At 41.2% G+C, this 20,693-nt stretch overlaps 1 protein-coding gene across 3 annotated transcripts in view; it reads right to left on the bottom strand.

Moving 5' to 3' along the window:
• Positions 1-11,182, bottom strand: part of PDCD6IP (programmed cell death 6 interacting protein) — a 62,095-nt gene extending 50,913 nt beyond the window's left edge. For 2 of the 3 annotated variants that reach the window (XM_032647551.1, XM_032647550.1), the window contains exon 1: positions 10,829-11,181. In XM_032647551.1, the coding sequence (XP_032503442.1) occupies positions 10,829-11,037 (209 nt within the window). In that variant the 5' untranslated portion in view covers positions 11,038-11,181. Of the gene's footprint in view, positions 1-10,828 lie in introns of all 3 variants that reach the window. The other variant, XR_004352068.1, reaches the window with a different exon arrangement.
• Between the last annotated feature and the right edge of the window lie 9,511 nt (positions 11,183-20,693).

Consider the following 20,693-nt stretch of genomic DNA (forward strand, 5'->3'; position numbering starts at 1 on the left):
TTCCCATATGATTTGGGTATGTCCTCTCCTGTCCATCTCCACCACTGCTACACAGTCAACAATTCCACTCTCCCTTGAATGTAAACTAATCCAAAAGTTCCCTAGCCAGTCGCCCTGTCTCCTCTTCTCCTTTCTCATTCTCTTCAATGTGTTCTCCACACAGCAGCCAGAATGATTATCAAACATGAGGCAGTCTTCCCCTATCAGGCTGACCTCTGAGCTAGCAAGGGGGTTGGGGGGGGTGTCCAAGGCCAAGCTTTCTAACTGGCCTGTAATCTTTCTTCCTTCCCTTATCACCTCCCTGCTCCTCCACCCCCATCACCATGGCTCTTTGCAATTGTTATTTCTGAGGCCAAGTTTTCCAGAGGGGTGGGAGCAACATGTCAGAGATCAAGTTTGGGGCTGCCATGGCCACAAGTTTGGTTACACAGAGGAAGAATTGAGCAATTAGGTAAATACAATGAAGATAATGGGAGTCAGGCTTCTAACTACCAGAGAAAGGAGTTACAAGCATGGGAAGGTGGACAGCTAGAAGAAATGCTGGCTTTGGATCGGAACGGGAGGTAACAGTGTGAACTCATTTTTTAATACAATGTAATACAGATACAAAAGAGGTATAAATATGTGTGTGTATGTATTTCCTAAATGTATATGCTGAGAGGTCCTAGAAGCAATAATACCTAAGTAGCAATAAGCACACCTAGAGGCCAGATAAATAGTACTATGCATTAAACGGAGCCAGCCAGTCCTTAGAGAAATTGCTGGCTCCATGGCTGCAACTGAGAAAATTCAAGCGGCAAGCCTAAAACATCTAGCTATGCTAGGAAGTTAAGGACTCAAAAAATGATGAGGATATGTCAGAAGAACACAGGAACTAGCTTTAAGCAGCTCCTACTAGCCAAGTCCAGAATAATTCAAATAAATAACAAATCATAACCCACTAAGGAAAATAAGAACACCGTTCTAAAGTAAACAAAACAAACAGGTGAATAGGGAAAGCTCTACCCTACTGTACAATGCCAACTAATAAATCTAGAAGAAACAATGAAGTGAGAAATGTCACCATTTGGCATCTTTCATAACATAATATCTGATTCAGGTAAAATCATTAATGGAAGCTAAAACACAAAAGTTTGATGGAAACAGGATATTACAAAGTTGCAAAGTACCTCCCCACAAAATACTAATTAGTATAACTTATTAATTGTAAGGCCAAAAAATCTGGCAGACAGCATCTTAACAAAGTGATAAAAGTTAAACATTATCAGCAATGGGACAAATCAACCTCGTGTTTTTCCTAATATGCACTAAAAAGAACACAGCATCACTTGGGTGGTACTAGAGCCCCCAAATGCGTAAAACACAAGAAAATATGAGGCAAGCCCTTACTGAGGGACATTCTACAAAGTAAGCAGCCAGTACTCTTCAAAAATGCCAACATGGTGAACGACAAGGAAAAACTGAGGAACTATTCCAGATTGAAGGAGACTAAAAAGGCAATTAAATGCAATGCCAAGATCTGGGATTAGATCCTGGACCTGTAAACAACATTATTGGGAAAATCAGCAAAATCTGAATGAGTTTTGTAGATTAAATGGTAATATTCAATCAATGTTAATTTCCTGATTTTGAAAGCTGTACTTTGGTTATGTAGGAGAGTATTCTTGCATTCCCATTATACTTATAATTACATCCAAAACTTTTGACATCATTCAACTCTCCAGCCTCAACTCAGAATATTCACTACACATTCTAGGCACTAAAATGCTATGCTCTCTCCTGGCTCAGGGCTTTCACCCATTTTTTTCCCCCATACCTGGAAATTTTCCCATCACAATTTCCCCTTTTTCTTGTCCTCATTCATTCACTCATTCAACAAACATATACTACAAGTTTACTATGCACCAAACACAGTTCTAGGACATAGGAATTCAGCAGAACATAAGCATTTAAAAATTTGCACCCTTGTAAAGCTTACTTTTTGAGTGGGAGACAAAACAAGATAAAGTAAAAATGTAGTAAAGTAGATAGTGCTAAGTGCAGTGGCACTTAAAGAAGTGAGAGAAATAAGGTATGTGTATGGGGTGAGGTGAGAAGGCTGTAGTTTTTTCAGATAACATGGTCATTTGACTACATAAAAGTAAAAAATAAAAAATTTTGAAACATCCTGGGGGCTTCCCTGGTGGTGCAGTGGTTAAGAATCCACCTGCCAATGCAGGGGACATGGGTTCAAGCCCTGGTCCGGAAAGATCCCACATGCCGCAGAGCAACTAAGCCCATGTGCCACAACTACTGAGCCTGCACTCTAGAGCCCACGAGCCACAACTACTGAGCCCATGTGCCACAACTACTTAGCACATGTGCCACAACTACTGAAGCCCGTGCGCCTAGAGCCCGCGCTCCACAACAAGACAAGCCACCACAATGAGAAGCCCACTCACTGCAACAAAGAGTAGCCCCCGCTTGCCACAACTGGAGAAAGCCCATGCGCAGCAACGAAGACCCAAGGCAGCCAAAAGTAAATAAATAAAATACATAAAAAATTTTTTAACAATCATGAATAATAGAGAGGGCATGAAGGAAGTGATGGGATGTGAGGGAAAAGCATTACCAGTCAAGGGAAGAGCAAGTGCCAAAAAGCTGAGACCAGAGTATGCCTGAAAAGATCTCTGCCATGATTAGGAGGCATATGGCCAGAGAGTGAGCACTGGAGAAAATCGTGGGACATTAAATCAAGGAAGTAATGATGCCTGGAGTGCAACTTGTAAGACTTTTGGCTTCTACTATAGAGTAAGAGGAGGAAGCATCCAGAGGGTTTGGACAAGAGTAACACGAGCTAATCCATTTTCAGAGTCACCCTGGTTGCTATGTAGAAAACTGACTTGCAGGTGTGCCAGGGCATAAGTACAGACAAGTCAGAAAGCTACTGCAGTAATCCAGTAAACAGATGATCCACGGTGGTGGCAGAAATGATAGAGGCACTCAATCTCACTCCTTTTCTAAATTAGTTCCCCTCTCCATATTTATAATCTTAGGCCCCTGAATTTTTCCTTCACAGAATTTACCACAGTTGGTAATATATTTATTTGCGGGACTTTGTTTAATGTCTTTTCTCTCAAAGGACTGTAACAGAAACTGGGTCTATTTGCTCAGTTTCATTGCTAGCTCCAAACAAATGAATCAGTAAAATGCAAAGTTTTTAAAAGGCAGCTTTTTTTAATCTCTGAAAAGTAAAACCTGAGATTCTCTGTTTTGGTAATAAACAGGAGCTACCAAAGAACGTGTCCATAAGGAGAGACTAGCAAGTACCAAGACCCTGAGGCAACAATGTGCAAGGAAGCCGACAGGGCTATAGGGCGGGGACTGGCACACTTTTTCTGAAAAGGGCTATTCTAGGCTTAGCCAAAAAAGAGGCAAAATCAAGGATAAAATGTAGGTACTTGTTATAACAAGAAAGAAAACTCCTGCCCTGCCCTGGGTGCTTTTTACCTGGGTTGGGCCATCTCAGATGGTGGGTACACTAAGTACACAGCTATCTAATTGCCATTAGCTGGAGACTTCTCTGAGGGAAGAGGATCCAGTCTGGTGTTAAGAAGCCCAGGGGAGGGAGGTGAGTAGTGGCGAATACAGTCTGTTTCACTCTCTGCCCCAGTGACACTCAAATATCAGCACGCCCTTCTCTCCTGCCAGAGAGTCCAGCCATCTCAAACTTGGGCAGCTGGTACAGCTGGCAGGAGAGAGGGCAATTTGCTGAGTCACCAAGTTCCGGTGTGAGATTACACCATTCACTGCCAAGCCACTGCCAAGCAGAAAACCCAACGTGTAGGCCACCTGAGCAAGCCCTGGGCAGCAGTGAGGCACGGCTACTGGCCAGAGAAGCAAACACTTGGAATAAAGGGGAGGATGGGGCAGAGGGGAGCACCCCAGCTAACTCTCCAAGGCTCACAACGCTAGAGTGGTGCCCTGGACCATACAAAAACAGGCAGCTGGGCAGGCCTCTGCTCTACAGACAGCAAGGAAGGAAGTAGGAGGAGATGAAGCTACTTGCTCTGCAAGTGAATCAGGAAAAAAAAGAAAGGCTAAAGAGAATGTACTAAAATTTTATACCTACCCTATTTACTCCAAAGCTTTTTGGGGTCAACTCTGAAAACGTATGTGGGGTAACAGCGCATGTATTATCCTACATTTAAATGACTAGGAAGATACGCGATGGAATCTTCAAAGTAAAATAGCTGTCTTAAGACAGGTTATATAATATGAAATGTAAGTATGAAAAAATGAAATATAAGTACTGTACAACACTCATTGGAAATCAATAATATCTGACTTCATAATATGGAGTAAACTCCAACAAAGAGACCAACTAATGCTTTTCAAAAGAAAATAGCCATTGCTAACTGCAGGTACCCCAGGGAAAATGCTGTTCCTACAGTACGAAGTACAGTAAGCTATCCTTTCAATATAATTCTACCACATACGACCCCTCATAGTTCAGCCTAATTCTCAGCTATCAAAGCTCTCTAGAGACGGAACAAGAGCAGAACAAGAGCAGAACAAGAGAATCTACCACACCCCTCTCTTTATCATTTAAATATGCTTTACTCAATCAGCAGCTTCTATCCCAGGGTGTACCTCTAACAAATTAGAGCTAGGCTGCAAGTTTTCCACAAGTGGGGAGAGAGAAAGGCAGTATGCTACACCAGAGTACTGGTGTAGCAAAAAAAAAAAAAAAGAATCTGTACCGTTAAAGATTTTATTTTAAAAATAAGTAAAAAAAAAAAAATTAACTATAAAATCCTAAACATAAAAAGGTAAGTCAGACAACCCTGAGTTTGAATCCCAACGCCACCAACTCTTAGCTGTGTGACTGCATGCAAGTTACTCCTCAACCTCTCTAAACCCTTCCTAAAGTGAGGGCAAAACCTCATTTAATTTAAGCATGAGGGACAAATGATACAATATATACTCAAAGCTTAAAATATTGCCTGGACACACTGCACATGTTGGAAAAACGGTAGCTACAGATTCTTATTTTACAACTATTCATAAGTGTTTTACATGTTCTCCAGTATTTCATAAAACTCAATCACTTTAGAGCACATATCTAAGAACTCAACGTTTAAAATCATGGGGAAATAAAAAGGAAATAAATATATTTCTTTTAATATACCAGTGATAGGTACAGGACAAATTCCCATTAGAAATTCTAGTTTTAAAGTTTTTTTTAAGGGGAAGCTGTGAAGACTGAGAACAACCAATCTACGTTAGGCAAAGTGATACTGCAACGCAAATTCACGTAACCCATCCAGCTCCAGCCAGTACTGAGGGCTGGGCAACTCCCAGCCCACCAACCAGAGACAGAAACAAGAGAGCTGGGCCAGATATTGATCAAAGTTAACAGATGCCTCCTGAACCTTATTTTCACACTTCTTTCTTTGCCCAATTTACCTCATGAAGAATCACTAATGAAGCACTACTGCAGCAGAGTACGGCAGAAAGTAAATCGGGAGTCAAGAAGTCAAGATCTTAGTCTAACTCTATCACAAAGCTAGCTGCGTGGCTTAAACCTCCTGTGTGCAGAAGATTCTGAGAAGATTCTCTCTAGGGTTACAAAGAGTGAAGAAAATCCTGACAAGCTACTTTATTTATTAAACATTAGAAAAGTCAGAACACAGAAAAGCAGAGATTTAAAATATTCCTTTAAATTTTCAAGTTTATTCATTTATGCACAATAAAATTACTGAGCCAATTTAAGGTCTGGCTACTACAGATACTCCTTGAGACCAAGGGTCAGGTATTATATATCTTTATATTCCCCACACTGTTTTATTAACAAATTGTAGCAACGTCATTAGGACTAATATTATCTCAATATCTTAAGCAACAATCAGAATGTAAGCAACAGCTTGAGAAGTAAAATGGAGCAGCAATATTTTCTTTCTTGATCTGTAAAACACTAATGCTGGGATAAAATTTCAGAAATTATGAAACTAATTCCATCACCTTTATTTTACAAATGAAAAAGATACTACCATAATGCAGCAAACTAAGTATTAACCCACAAAAAAGTGACACACAGCTATTTAGAAATTTTACAAAATCCATATAAAGGACTCTTGAGTTAAAGAAAACTAAAATTACAAACTATTAAAAAATGTCAACAAGAATACTATATACCGGGGACTTCCCTGGTGGCACAGTGGTTAAGAATACACCTGCCAATGCAGGGTACCACAGGTTCGAGCCCTGCTCTGGGAAGATACCACATGCCGCGAAGCAACTAAGTCCTTGCACCACAACTACTGAGCCTATGATCTAGAGCCCACAAGCCACAACTACTGAAGCCTGCACGTCACAACTACTGGGCCTGTGTGCCTAGAGCCCGTGCTCTGCAACAAGAGAAGCCACCGCAATGAGAAGCCCACGCACCGCAACGAAGAGTAGCCCTGCTTGCCTCAACTAGAGAAAGCCCAGGGACAGCAACAAAGGCCCAACGCAGCAAAAAATAAAATAACTAAATTTATTTAAAAAAAAAGACACATGCACCCCAATGTTCATTGCAGCACTATTTACAATAGCCAGGACATGGAAGCAACCTAAATATCCATCAACAGAAGAATGGATAAAGAAGATGTGGTAACATATATATATATATATATATACACACACACACACATACACACACACGATGGAATACTACTCAGCCATAAAAAGGAACAAAACTGGGTCATTTGTAGAGACGTGGGTGGACCTAGAGATAGTCATACAGAGTGAAGTTAAGTCGGAAAGAGAAAAACAAATATTGTATATTAATGCGTATATGTGCAATCTAAAAAAATGGTATAGATGATCTTATTTGCAAAGCAGAAATAGAGACACAGACATAGAGAACAAACATATGGACACGGGGAGGGGGATGAATTGGGAGATGGGTACTGACATATATACACTATTGATACTATGTATAAAATAGATAACTAATGAGAACCTACTGTATAGCACAGGGAACCCTACTCAATGCTCTGCGGTGACCTGAATGGGAAGGAAATCCAAAAAAGGGAGGATATAAGTATACATATAGCTGATTCGCTTTGCTGTACAGTAGAAACTAACACAACGCTGTAAAGTGACTATACTCTGATAAAAATTTTCTTAAAAATTCCTTTACTTATCCTACCCTTCTATTAGATGTGGACACACATAATGGCCAATAACACATGAGCAGGGTATTCCGGGGCAGTTTCCAGGAAACATCGTGGAGGCTGAGCCCTCTGCCTTCTTTCTCCCTCCCTCCATCCTCCTAAAACTTGGGTATGACTGCTATCCGGACCTTGAGAGCAAAGACTCTAGGTTTTACAGAGCAGCTCACTGGAGGAGCCAGAGCCTGAGCCTGATGAACTTCACAGAACCACTACACCATCCCTAGGCTACCAGAACTACCCATCCACCAACTTTTCACACAGAGTAAAATCATAATTTTTTTTCAATTTATTTTTTGGCTGCATTGGGTCTTCATTGCTGCATGCAGGCTTTCTCTAGTTGCAACGAGTGGGGGCTACTCTTCGTTGTGGTGCACGGGCTTCTCATTGCAGTGGCTTCTCTTGCTGCGGAGCACTGGGCTCTATGCATGCAGGCTTCAGTAGTTGCAGCATATGGGCTCAGTAATTGAGGCACATGGGCCCTAGAGCACACGGGCTTCACTAGTTGCAGCGTGCGGGCTCAGTAGTTGTGGTGCACGGGCTTAGTTGCTCCACAGCATGTGGGATCTTCCCAGACCGGGGATCGAACCCATGTCCCCTGCACTGGCAGGCAGATTCTTAACCACTGAGCCACGAGGGAAGTCCTAAAATCATAATTTAACTCACTGACAATTTGAGATCTACCACACGCAGATGACTTCACCCCTAACACAGCAACATAAATAATATAAAACTAAAACAGGTAATATAAAAAACTGCATACATGACTGCTGAGATCCTCAACCTCCATTCCCCCTGACCAAATTTCAGAAAGCTGACAACCAGGCTTTTTCATGGAACGAGACTGGAAGCTTTCTCTCTAAAGAAACTAATCACAACAAAAGACATGGAAGGTGGTATCTGGAACTTCCCCCTCCCCCCCCAAAAAACCCAGCAGGGTTCCCATCTGATCACCTAGTGTAAAATTCACTATTTACCAAGGCTCTCCTAATCAATTTGTAGTTAAAGTCACTTTACAAAGGATGACATTCACTCTTAATATTATAACTCATAAATGTATATTTTAGGAAATTTTAATAGGTCATCTAGAAGTTAGTAACAATAAAAAAGGCAAGTCACTGAACCTATATGTAGAGCTGTGTATCATTACCAAGCTAGCTTCTCTTCTTTAGGAATTAGATTAAGCCCTCTTTTTTTAAAATTTTATTTAAAAGTTCATTAAGTTTAAAATATGTAAATTAATGTTCAGTTTACACAATTATCCAAATATAATTATTAAAAGTAAGACAATCTGCTTGATTGGATGAACACCCCACAATTGTTTCATTTTTACAGCATGTATACCAAAGGTACTTTTGTACACACCTCCATTTAATAGACTGTACTAATATCTATTAGTTTACCCTAACTCTCCTAGAACAGCAAGAAGTGAAAAAAGCGTAGTTGTTGAACAAATGTGTTAATATGAGGATAATACAGACAACTAAAGAAATAGTTTCAAAGAGACTATCTCCTCAACAGCCCTAGAACCTAGGAACAGTTCTCACATTTACACCTTGGAAAAGACTAAAGGAATGAACAAATGAACAAAGTTTTAAACTTCACAGAACCACTACTCACTATTCTCTCATCTTTTAGTCTCTGAAGACTACACACTCCTTAAGGGCTGAGACCAAACCTAATGTATTCATATGTACATTATACACAACCTAAGCTTTTTTAATACTACTAATGAAAAATCGTCACTGAATGCCACTCATGTCTACATAAGAATTGTACTGGAGATTTTTTTTAAGTATGTTAATTCTAAAGAATGGCTAAGTATTCATAGGTTAATTTTTTTATATTTGTTTCTTTTTTAAATATTTTTAAATTTTATTTATTTTTGGCTGTGTTGGGTCTTTGTTGCTGCGCGCGGGCTTTCTCTAGTTGCGGCAAGCGGGGGCTACTCTTCGAGTGGGCGCTACTCTTTGCTGTGGTGCACGGGCTTCTTATTGCAGTGGTTTCTCTTGCTGCGGAGCATGGGCTCTAGGTGCATGGGCTTCAGTAGTTGTGGCACGCAGGCTCAGTAGTTGTGGCTCATGGGCTCCAGAGCACAGGCTCTGTAGTTGTGGCGCTTAGCTGCTCCGCGGCATGTGGGATCTTCCCGGACCAGGGCTCGAACCCGTGTCCCCTGCATTGGCAGGCAGATTCTTAACCACTGAACCACCAGGGAAGCCCTAACTTTTTAAAAAGCTTATACTAAGTATCAAGTTAGTGGTCTTTGCAACCCAACAGTCTTATCTTTAAAACTGACACCAAGGGGTCATCATCTCTCTAAGCAATCTATTCAGTAGCCTCCTTCTGGAGAACCAGCTCTTCCCCAGTCCATACTAATATTACTTTAATCCATGCTGCATGGAGAAATTAAACCAGCAGAGTGACTCAGACAAGGGCAATTAAATTAGGCCATTTCCCACCATCATACATGGGCACAAGCCAACCCAATCAGAGGCCTCCATGGACTTTCGCCAGGGTGTAGGAGAAAAGCACTCTTACCTAAGATCCTGAGTGTTAAGACCACTGTAATTACAGGAGAGCCAAGATCCTGAGTGCTAAGACCACTGTAATTACAGGAGAGCCAGTGGCCATCTCTCCCAATAGAGAAACAAAGCTCTCCTAAGAGGTAATCATCATAGAGGCAGGATGATCTCCTGGAATGCCTAAAGATAAGGAAGCAATATTCCTTGACTTTGCAGTTACTAAGCTAGTTTGACCTGAGCTGCTCCTACCTGCATACTAATACAGCTGTGTTTTTCCTGTGAAACAAGGAGAATATGTTACACATAGGAAATGAGATCATTAACAAGATGGGTGAAATAAATTTTTTTAACTATAAAGTGCTATAAAAATGTTCTGCCATCCTAACTAGAAAGAACTACAAAAGGAACTCTCCTTAAATACAGCCTGAACTCAATAAACATTTGCTAAGATAACAAATTTACTCCAATATCTGCATACCTGTTTGTGAACAAACTGATTAAAAGCAATCTATCTTGAACGTTAATGTCACTCAAGTTTAACTTCAAATAATGGCAGCTCCTAACCTATGGAATTCTCCATTTGTCGTTCAGTTACGATGAACCTAGGAAGATGGCTCATTCCGGTGGACAGGGTAGTACGTAATAAACATGGGTTCCAGTGTTCCAATTCTGCCACTTCCCTGAAGCAACTACGATTACGAAATCCAAACCTGGCCAAGAAAGTTTCGCAGTGATGCAAAAACTGGGGACGAGAGGAGTCTCAGAGACCCCCTCCCCCCACCAAAAAGTGAAGAAAACCAGTTCTGGGTAAATGTGGCAAGAGAGATCAGTACGTGGCTGACCGTTCCTCCCAGGTGGCCGACGGCCCGAGCCTCGGTGGACCAAGGGCTAGGGCGGGCAGCTAGGGGAAGCGGGTCGGGTCCCCGGGGCCTTCGAGGCCGCTCCTGCTCAGCAGGAAGGAATGCAGACCACACCTACGCGCCCGGCCACCAGGGGCAGGACGGCCGGCCCGGGCAGTGGGTGTGAAGGAGGGACGCAGGAAGAGAGAAGGAAGCAAGGGGAGCAGCAGGCCGCCGACGGCCTCCCCCCGCCCGGCCCCAGGCCCACCTCAGCAGCGTCTCGAGCGCGCCCTCGTGCTTGTCCAGCGGGCGGCCGAGCGCGGCGCGGCGCAGCTTGCTGAGCTCCTCCGCCGCGCGGCAGTACTGGGCCTGCTCCTCCCCGCCGCTCGGGTACGTCTGCTGGATGAACTTCACCAGCGGCTTGGCCAGGTCCACCTCCGAGGTCTTCTTCAGCTGCACTGAGACGAACGTCGCCATGGCGAGCGCCTCGGCCGCCCTTCTGGCCAAAGACCGCGGGACGGCGACGAAGGCCGAGGCGCGCGGGGTACCGGACGGGCGGACTGACGGGCTGACAGAGCTCCGCTCGGCCTGCGCTTCGGGTCTGGCCACTTCCGGGAGCTATCGCGCAGGCGCAGTCGGCGCGCCGCCTCCGGTCACGTGAGGGAGACCGGGCGCCGGCGCTGCTCACCTGGGGCCCCACTCTTCCTGCGCCCAGCCTTACGGCGCCGGCTTTCTCCACAGGCGTAATTTTCTCATTCCTCCGTACTTCCTCGGCAGGTGGGCAGAGTGCTTTCACGTAAAGATAATTCTTCCTCCGCTCTAACAATTTCCCGGGGAAGTGCTCCAGTTACCGCCACGTGCGCGAGTTTGCAGCCACCCGTCCAAGACCTGGCAGCCTCAGGGTTATTGTGACCTATGGTAATTCATTCAGCGGGCTGCTGTGTATGAATACCGTGTGCACAGTGAGCCGAGTAGGCAAGGTCCTGGCTATTGTGCAGCTTAATGTCAGGTAAGGACACAGATATTAAGGTGGACCAAAAAAGTATCTTGGTACAAAAAGTAGGGTGCTTGGCATGTAAGGGTATGAGGGTCCCTCGAAAGAACCTAGTTTAAACAATAATAATTATTAAATAATTAGAGAAGTCTTTTCTGAGGAGGTGAACTTTAAAAGACCTGCAATTTGAGAAGATGCTTGACATTAGGAGAAGGGAAGAGTGGCCGGGAGAGTAGTGGCTGGGGAGAGCCTCCCAGACCAAGGGGCAACGGCCCTAGGAGGCAAGCACTTCCCATGTTCAGGGAGTGGAAGCAAACAGTGTGGCAAAAACTTAATAAACAAGTAGAGAATGGGATGAAATAAAGTTGGAAGAGTAAACAGGCATCAAATCGTTCAGAACCTTGTAAGCCAAGTTAAAGAATTTGTATTGTAGAATAAATGGAAAGGAGGCTATAAATGCCATTTAAGAAACGGTGACATGATACAATTTATCAATACATTTTTAAAAGGCCATTCTGTGCATCAATCTGATGGGATGTCATATGAAGTATACAATATCGTCATCTATGATCTATTCCAGGCAAAAATGTTTAACTTGAATCTGTCAATTCTTTGCATCTAACACACAATTTATAAAGAAGTACAGGGGATAGAAGAGCAAACTAAATGATACCATGAAAAGTAACCAAACAAATCCAGAAGGTGGAACATTAGGCAGAATAACTGACCCCATCTCTTTAAAAAATTATAGTTATAAAAAAGCCACTGCTCTGTAAAAGAAATTTGAGGGACATAGAATCTGGATTGAATCCTGATTTGAACAGACCAGCTATGAAATGCGTTTTCAGGACAATTGAAGAACTTTGAACATAGATGGACTGAATATGAGATGAAAATGTATTGCCATGGAAAGGTGGAGATCATTAACTGAAAAGAGCAAGTCACAAAACAGTATGTATGTTACAATATCTCATTTTGATTATAAAATGCACATATGTGTATTTATTTACTATGAAAAAAGATCTAGAAGGATTATACCCTAAGGAATTAGCAGTTGTAATCTTTAGAAGTGGAAATGTCTTATTTTCTTTATTTGTTGCCTATCTTTTTTGTGTAATTTTTTACAGAATATATACTACTTTTGTTACAAAAGTTTATTTGGCCACAGTTTTTTTTAATTTTTAAAAGTTTATTTTAGTTAAAATGTTCCAGGTTAAAATAAATAAAGTAGCCACTCTGGGTGCTATGTAGAGAATGTATTAGAGGAAGGCAGGGTAGAAGCGTGGAGCCAAATCATGAAACCATTTCAGAAATCCAGGCAAGGGATCATGAAAGCTAGCATTAGCAGTAGTAAGCCAGACTCCCAGATTTGGGGCCTGAACATCTGAGCTGTCAGTGGAATCATTTACTGACATATTAAAAAAATATAAAAAACGGATGGATAATCCACTGATGGGCCCAGAGGATGGAAAGTGTTTATACCAAGCATTCAAGTGGAGTCATTAAATTGACAATTGGGTATATGAGATTAGAGCTCCAAGAAGAGATCTTGTTTGGGAATCAACAGTTGGCATACAAATTAATTTTAAGCCTCTGGGCCTAGAAAGGAACACAAAGAAATAGAAATAGATCAGAAGCTGTCAGGAAATAGAATATCAGATTATGTGTTTTTTTAAGACAGAAGATAGTATTTTGTAGGTTGGCTGACAGGACTGATCCACTGGGGAGAGAATGAAGATTCAGAAGAGCTGAGGATAACCAAAGGAGCCAAGTGCATGAAAAGAGGAGAGGAAAGGGTAACCAGAGTAGGGAGGGTACAAGAGAAGGGATTAACTGTCAGAAAGATGAGGGATGTGTCATTTGTTGAGGCAGATGGAGGGAAAAAGGAAATGAATATAGATGTGTTTAAGTTTGGCATTGATCGAGGAAAGATTAAGGTGATCTTATCTGATAAAACATGATCTGTCTCTGCATGTCTCTCAAACTTTATGTTTTGCCACTTGTTCCTCATGTATTACTGCCCAGTCATGTTGGTCTTACTTCAGTTTCTCAAACTCTCACTGAGATCTTTCTTTCCTCATATGACCTGAAATAATTTACCCCTTTCTTCATATCTTGGAAGAAATGTCTCCTCCCCATAACACCGTCTAAAGTAGATTCCCCCCTTGTTAGTGTCTAACTCAGCCATTGTTTATTTGCTTCATAACACTTATCCTAACTAGCAGGTTTTTTGTTACCTGATTAATTTTTTTCTGACTTTCTCACTAGAATGTAAACTCCTTAAGGACAAAAACTGTGTTTGTTTTGTAACTGTTAAGTCTCTAGTACTTGGCACTTAGTAGGCAACTCAGTAAATATTTTTGAATGAGTCAATGAGTTTCACTGCTTGCAAAAAAATAAAAAGGTTTCTGCTATCAAAATAACACAGCTTTCCCCTCAATACCCTCATTAAATAGGCATTAGGCCAGTGGCCAAAGAAGGAGGGTATATAAGGGTAGGCTAGCTCATGTTCTGATAATAAACAATTTCAAAATCTCAGCATCTTAACATAATAAACATTTGTTCCTTGCTCATGCAAAGTCTTCTGTGGGACAAGCAACTGTCCAGGGTCGCTGTCCTCCAAGCAGTGTCTCAGTCATTCAGACGAGTTTGATCTTGTAGCTTAACTGTCTTGAGACTCCAATTTCAAATGGGAAGAGGGAATCTGTAGCATCACATAGCAACTGTTCACTGCCTCTGCCCTCTCACTTTCATTACCTTTCACTGTCTAGAACTTCTCACATAGCTCCGTCAGACTGGAATGGGATCAGGAAGGGTGGTCTTCTGTATGCCCAGGAGGGAAGGGAGAACTGGATGTTAGGGAGCCCTAGTGATGCTTTCCAAAGATACGTTTCACTGTTTCCAAACTCGCTTATGGTAACATTGATTTTCCATCTGTGTAATGAAACTTCATAAAATGTGTTCTTAGAGTGTATCCGCAGTGTAACGTTTCAGGGAATATTAAATCTATAGGTTTTTTCCTCCCTGATAATCCCTGGTTCCGGTGAGCCCATCATTACCCCCACTGATTGAACCAATGGAAATAAACCTCTCTGGATGGACAGAACCCTGCTGAAAACAGCTTTGAGTTTCAAAATAGAGCTTTTCAAGTCCATGTTGAGACAGTAGCCTGAAAGTAAGCACTTGTGATTTTGGGGAGGAGCGAAGCCTTGTTGAGGAGAAAAGAAGTTTATCAAAGCCAAGCCCAGAGGACTGTAACAAAGAGTTTTTACAGTAAATGAGAGGGTAAATAGTACAAGGATTTGATGTAAGGGAAGTCCCTGCAATGTAAGAAAGAGAAAGCCCTTTTGGGTGCTAAGAAGAAGGGTCTAAGAGAGAGAAAGCGAAGGGCAAAAGGTAAATGAGGTGTCTTCACTCCCCTACTCCACTCTCTCGGGGTAAACTTAAGGGTGTTGGGGGGTCATGGGGGAGGACCTACAGGAAAGGAGGCATGGAGTAGAAGAGTTCAAATAGACTTGCTGAAACCAATAACATTAGGATGGAGAGGACTTCCTTGGCGGTCCAGTGCTTCCACTGCAGGGGGCGAAGGGTTCAATCTCTGGTTGGGGAACTAAGATCCCACTGCCACATGTCACCTGGGAGACACATCATGTGTATGGAATGGAAAGGGGAATGGTGTGGGGCAGGGCACTCAGTTTTTTGCAACATATAACATGCTTGAGAACTATTTGTCTCCTTAATCTATTTGCATATTTCTAAAAAATTTAAAATGCAAGAAGAGAAAATTACCCACTTTCCACTTATGGGTGTGTAAATTTCGAGGTCCACGTGGCCTCGAATTTTTTTAAGAGAAATAGGGAAACTATTAAACTTTTTATGTAGAATTATTCCCTGTGCAAGCCCATTCTCATCCCATATACTAATGATCATATTTCCACCAGCTGCCAGTTCTCTAATACCATTCACAGCTATTTAAATAACCTGCCCTTTGCCACCAGTGTCTCTTAGACAGGAGTTGTTTTACTTGGGTAAGATAACTTCTGAGAATAAATATCAGCATTATTTTGAAAGAATTGCTTTACAGAGTAGAAATAATTCTGGACAGCTGTGCGTATTATCTTGTGTGTATCTCGACGTTCGAGGGCAGGTTTCTCCTGTTTTCACCAAAATCCAGTTATGTGTTTAAGTAGTATCCAAAGTTGAAGAGGAGCTCCCTCACCGTCTCTCCCTTGCTTTTGTTAATTTGCTTTTAGAGTTATATGCGGTTTCTTTAGTCTGTTCCCTCCGGCATACACTAGCTCTCTGTTTCAGATTCAGGGAGCAGTAAGTAAATGGTTATTGGTATTTCTTCATATTAAACATACTTGAGTTTCCTTGTAAGAAAATTATGCATGTACACAGACATGTGTGATTTCATTTATCTTTACTTATTTAATATTTATGATCATATAGTAAAAACCAAGGGCTTCCCTGGTGGCACAGTGGTTGAGAGTCTGCCTGCCGATGCAGGGGACACGGGTTTGTGCCCCGGTCCAGGAAGATCCCACGTGCCGCGGAGCGGTTAGGCCCGTGAGCCATCACCGCTGAGCCTGTGCATCCGGAGCCTGTGCTCCGCAACGGGAGAGGCCACAACAGTGAGAGGCCCGTGTACCACAAAAAAAAAAACAAAAAACCAAACCCTCCCCGTAAGCTTCATGGTACAAAGGAAAGTATCAATAACGTGTGGATGGCCAAACTAAGTTATTCAGCAAGTATCTGTTCAGGTTCCACTGTGTGCCAAGCAAAATTTAAATCAGGAGAATTCTGTAACCAATATGTCAATCTATTGTATATATTTACAAAGTTCTTGGTTCCACACTCATAGAAGATAGTTCAGGAGATGGTTTATAGGATGGGGTTTAGGACAGGAGGCAAGCCCTACAATGGTAGCTGTGCAGCAGAGTAGCCAGACCAGATAAAACAGGAAGATGAAGGTCTGCAGAAGGAAGGTCCCATAGAGAAAAAAAGAAAGATTAGAGAGGGACTTCCCTGGCGGTCCAGTGGTTAAGACTCCATGCTTCCACTGCAGGGGGCACAGGTTCGATTCCTGGTCGGGGAACTGAAATACTGCATGCCACGTGGCGTGGCCAAAAAAATAAAAAAAGAAAGATTAGGGGGATTAGATAGAATACCTGATGTGATGGAGCTTTCAGAAAAAACTAAGAGTTATTACAAAGAAGAAAAGACTGTGACACTAAGGAAAGCAAAGGAAATAAAATCATTGTGCATCTCTTGGTGTTTACAGTCACAATAAACACTAATTGTTTAAGGTTGTGTCTACCAGGTTTCTTTCTAGAAAAATTCCTATTTTTAAAAATTTTTTATTGAAGTATACTTTATTGAAGTATAGTTGCTTTACAATATTTTGTTAGTTTCAGGTGTACAGCAAAGTAATTCGGATAGATAGATAGATAGATATTCTTTTTTTCAATTCTTTTCCATTATACATTTTTCAATTCTTATTCCATTATACATTGAATACAGTTATTACAAGACATTGAATATAGGTCCCTGTACTATATAGTAAATCCTTGTTGTTTGAAAAATTACTATATTCTCTTTGTAATTAATAAATAATTTGTGGAAATATACTTTGAGACTATATTAATGTGTTGTTCCTCATTAAACTTTTTTTTACTAGTTTTAGCATCCTTTGATGATTCTCACCTGACACTATATTGCTATGATAGTGGCAAAATGGTGATTTTCTAATCCATCATTTCTCCTATGTTTATTAGTAGGCATTATTCTATAAGGAAAACTTTTCCTTTCTCTCCAATTTATTAATTTATTCAGTTACATATTTATTTATATCAGTACAGACTCATGGATTTTTATTCAGTAGATTATAATCCACTGCTATCATTATTTATTTTGATGCTCTACCTTGTCCAGGAGTTGGCCAATGGAAGCACCTTTAGGCTGGCTCCTATGTTCTTTTTCTCCCAACGTTTTAATTTTGTAAATTTCAAACACAGCATAGAATTTTACAGTGAAGACACCTACATACCCACCCACTTAGCTTCTAACATTAACATTTTACTATCACACATATCTATCTTTATCACACCTCTCTCTATCTAATCATCCCTCTATCCATCCATCCATTAATCTGCCTTACGTTTTTGGATCCATTTCACAGTACATTGCAAACATCAGACAGGAAAAGTAAAATAAGTAACTTGATTGGTGAATAGATAATAGATGGGAGTCAAAAGATATTATCTAAATTATATCAACAAATATCATTTAAAGCTGACAAATCAAATAGTATAAGGAAGTAAAGAAAAAGGGGACCAAATAATTTTCTAAAAGGCATTATTATAAAGATAACCATTGAAACAAAAATATAAACTTTCCTAAAACCAAAAGAAAATTTAAAAGAGCAAACAGGCCACACAGGCAAAAACATAATAAAAATAGCAACACAATAAATACAGCACAGGATGATATAAAAAATTGAGATCAAACCTAACAGTCATGTAATAAATGTAATTGGGTTTAAATCAACATTGAAAGAAAAAAGACTTTTAGATTGAATCAAAAAGGAAAACCCAAATGTGATAGATTGTAAAATTGGCTACAAGTTCTTCTCCCTTCGTCTATGACTTGCATTGTGATGTTGTAGATCCTCTCATCAAGAACTGGAGTTTGTTTGACCACCCTTAAGTCTGGGTTGTTGATGTAAATTGCTTCGGCCAATGGGGCATTAGCAATCGTGATGCAAGCCGACACTTCAGCCATCAGAGCTTGTTCCTTCTTGCTGCACTTGAAACCCTGTGATCTCTCTGTAGAGACCAGCCTGCTGGATTATGAAAGATGGCCCAGTCATCCCCCTATCCTCAGCCAATAGTCTACTAACTGGCAGACAAGAGAATTAGGCTATTGTAGATCATTCAGCCACCAGCCAACCCCCAGCTGATGTTAGTTACATGAGCAAGCCCATCAGAGTTTTGCTGAGCCAGCCTAGACCACAAATGCCCAACCAACCCACAGAATCATGAGCTAAATAAATGGCTCTTGTTTTAAGCCACTAAGTTTTGTCACAGTTTGTTATACAGCAAAAGCTAACTGATACCCCAACATGGCACATATAAGCAGTACACCTAAACAAAGTGATTCAGAAAGGATAAATAGAAATAGAGATATGCCAGGCACATAGAAACAATAAGAATGCAGAGGTTATCATCTTGATATCAGACAATTCAAGCCAAGAGGATATAAATATGAATAAGAACACTTCATAATGCTAAAGGATAAAATTGTCCAGAAAAAAAGTGTAACTAAAGCTACAGTTACAGGTTTTTAATATCTATGTGTTGGGTAACCCAAAAAATCTATGTATCAACACAGCAACCACCATCACAAAAGAGAAACTACAAGATTAAATTTTGAACTAATAATTTCAAACCTTTTGGCCAAATGTTTGAGTAGCTAAGAGAATTAAAAGGAATATCACTCAGGGGTGATGCAAAGAGGATACATCTGGAGGCAAGATAGATGAATAATGTCCTCTCTGAATAATGTGTAATACCTCATTATGAGAGATGTGGCCATGCAAATTATAGGGCAGTTGAGAAAGTATATATTTTCCACTTTGCAGTTAGGCTGTATTCTCTATGAAAAATAATATTTGTTTTTTTGGAGATGGTGATTCAACAGCCACCTGCAACACCTTTCGTAGAAACAAAAAGAATCTCATCTACAACTCCCAGTAGCAGTGAGTTTGTTCACCTACCTTGTACTTTGTAGGATCTGAATAGTCGAAGTTCCCCACCCTAATTTGGGAGTATGAGAGGACTCCACTGCCCTTACCCACCACACTCCCCCCCAGGGTATTCATCTAGCCCTGTGGTTCCAACTTCAGGTAATTTTGCCCCCCAGGAGACATTTAGCAATGTCTGGAGACATTTTTGGTTGTCACAACTTGGGGCTTGGGGGGTTGCTACTGGTGTATAGTGGGTAAAGGCAGGGATGTTACCTACAATACACAAGACAGTCCTACACAACAAAAATGCATCCTGCCCAAAATGTCAGTTGTACTGAGGGTGAGAGTCACTCTTGAGAATCATGCAGTCATGCAGTCAGCCCTCTGTATCTGCGCATTCCCCATCTATGGATTCAACTAGTAGTAGACTGAAAATATTTGGAAAAGAACTTCCAGAAAATTCCCAAAAGCAAAACTTGAATTTACCATGATGGTAACTATTTACGTAGCATTTACATTGTATTAAGTATTATAAATAATCTAGAGATGATTTAAAGTATATGATAGGATGTGCATAGGATATATGTAAGTACTACACCATTGTATATAAGGGACTTGAGCATCTGTGGATTTTGATATCCATGGGAGTCCTGCAACCAATCTTCCATGGATACCAAGGGACCACTGTACTCTGTCCAGTAGACTTTGAGGTCTTCCTACCTCCTGTATACCTTCACCTATTCACCCTTCTCTAAGTATCCTAATCCTCATCTGGGTATCCTCACCTTTCTCTTTGTCCTTTTTTTTTCTTTGTCCTTTGTCTTAAACCTTAACAGATAAGGATGTGGCTCAGGCCTTAGATCATTAGTATAATCCCATCCTCAAGCCTCAGTAATTTAAAAAAAAAAAAGACCCAATTCTAGCTATTGAGGTATGAAAGAGGTTTGCCAGAGGTCTCAGAGAAGGGAATTTCTTTGCTATTTTGAGAGAATTTCTGAAAGTGACCTTTCTTTCCCTAGATGTGGATGAGGAAACATGTTTCTGTACGTCAGAGTTCTTTATTGTGCGCAATAGAAATGAACTGTGGATAGTTTAAGCAGCAAGAGAATTTATTAAAAGATATCAGAAACTTCGCAGAATCTCTGGGAAAGCCAGAGAACTATAGGACACACGGCAGAATATATCCTGTTGCTCCGGGGAAAACACCACTGCTTCCCCACTGAGCACGACTACCCCGCTAGCAGATAATGAGGGGCCCTTGGGGGGCCTGAACCGCCACCACTGCTGCTTCTGAAGGTAGTACTGTCACCTCTGCCAGGGAGTCTCTGCATGGTTTTTGCAACTTTTTGACACCAAGAACCATTTGAACATACTGGCAGAGCTACAGGAGAG

This window comes from Phocoena sinus, chromosome 11 (genome assembly GCF_008692025.1).
Source record: "Phocoena sinus isolate mPhoSin1 chromosome 11, mPhoSin1.pri, whole genome shotgun sequence".
Lineage (NCBI taxonomy): Eukaryota > Metazoa > Chordata > Mammalia > Artiodactyla > Phocoenidae > Phocoena > Phocoena sinus.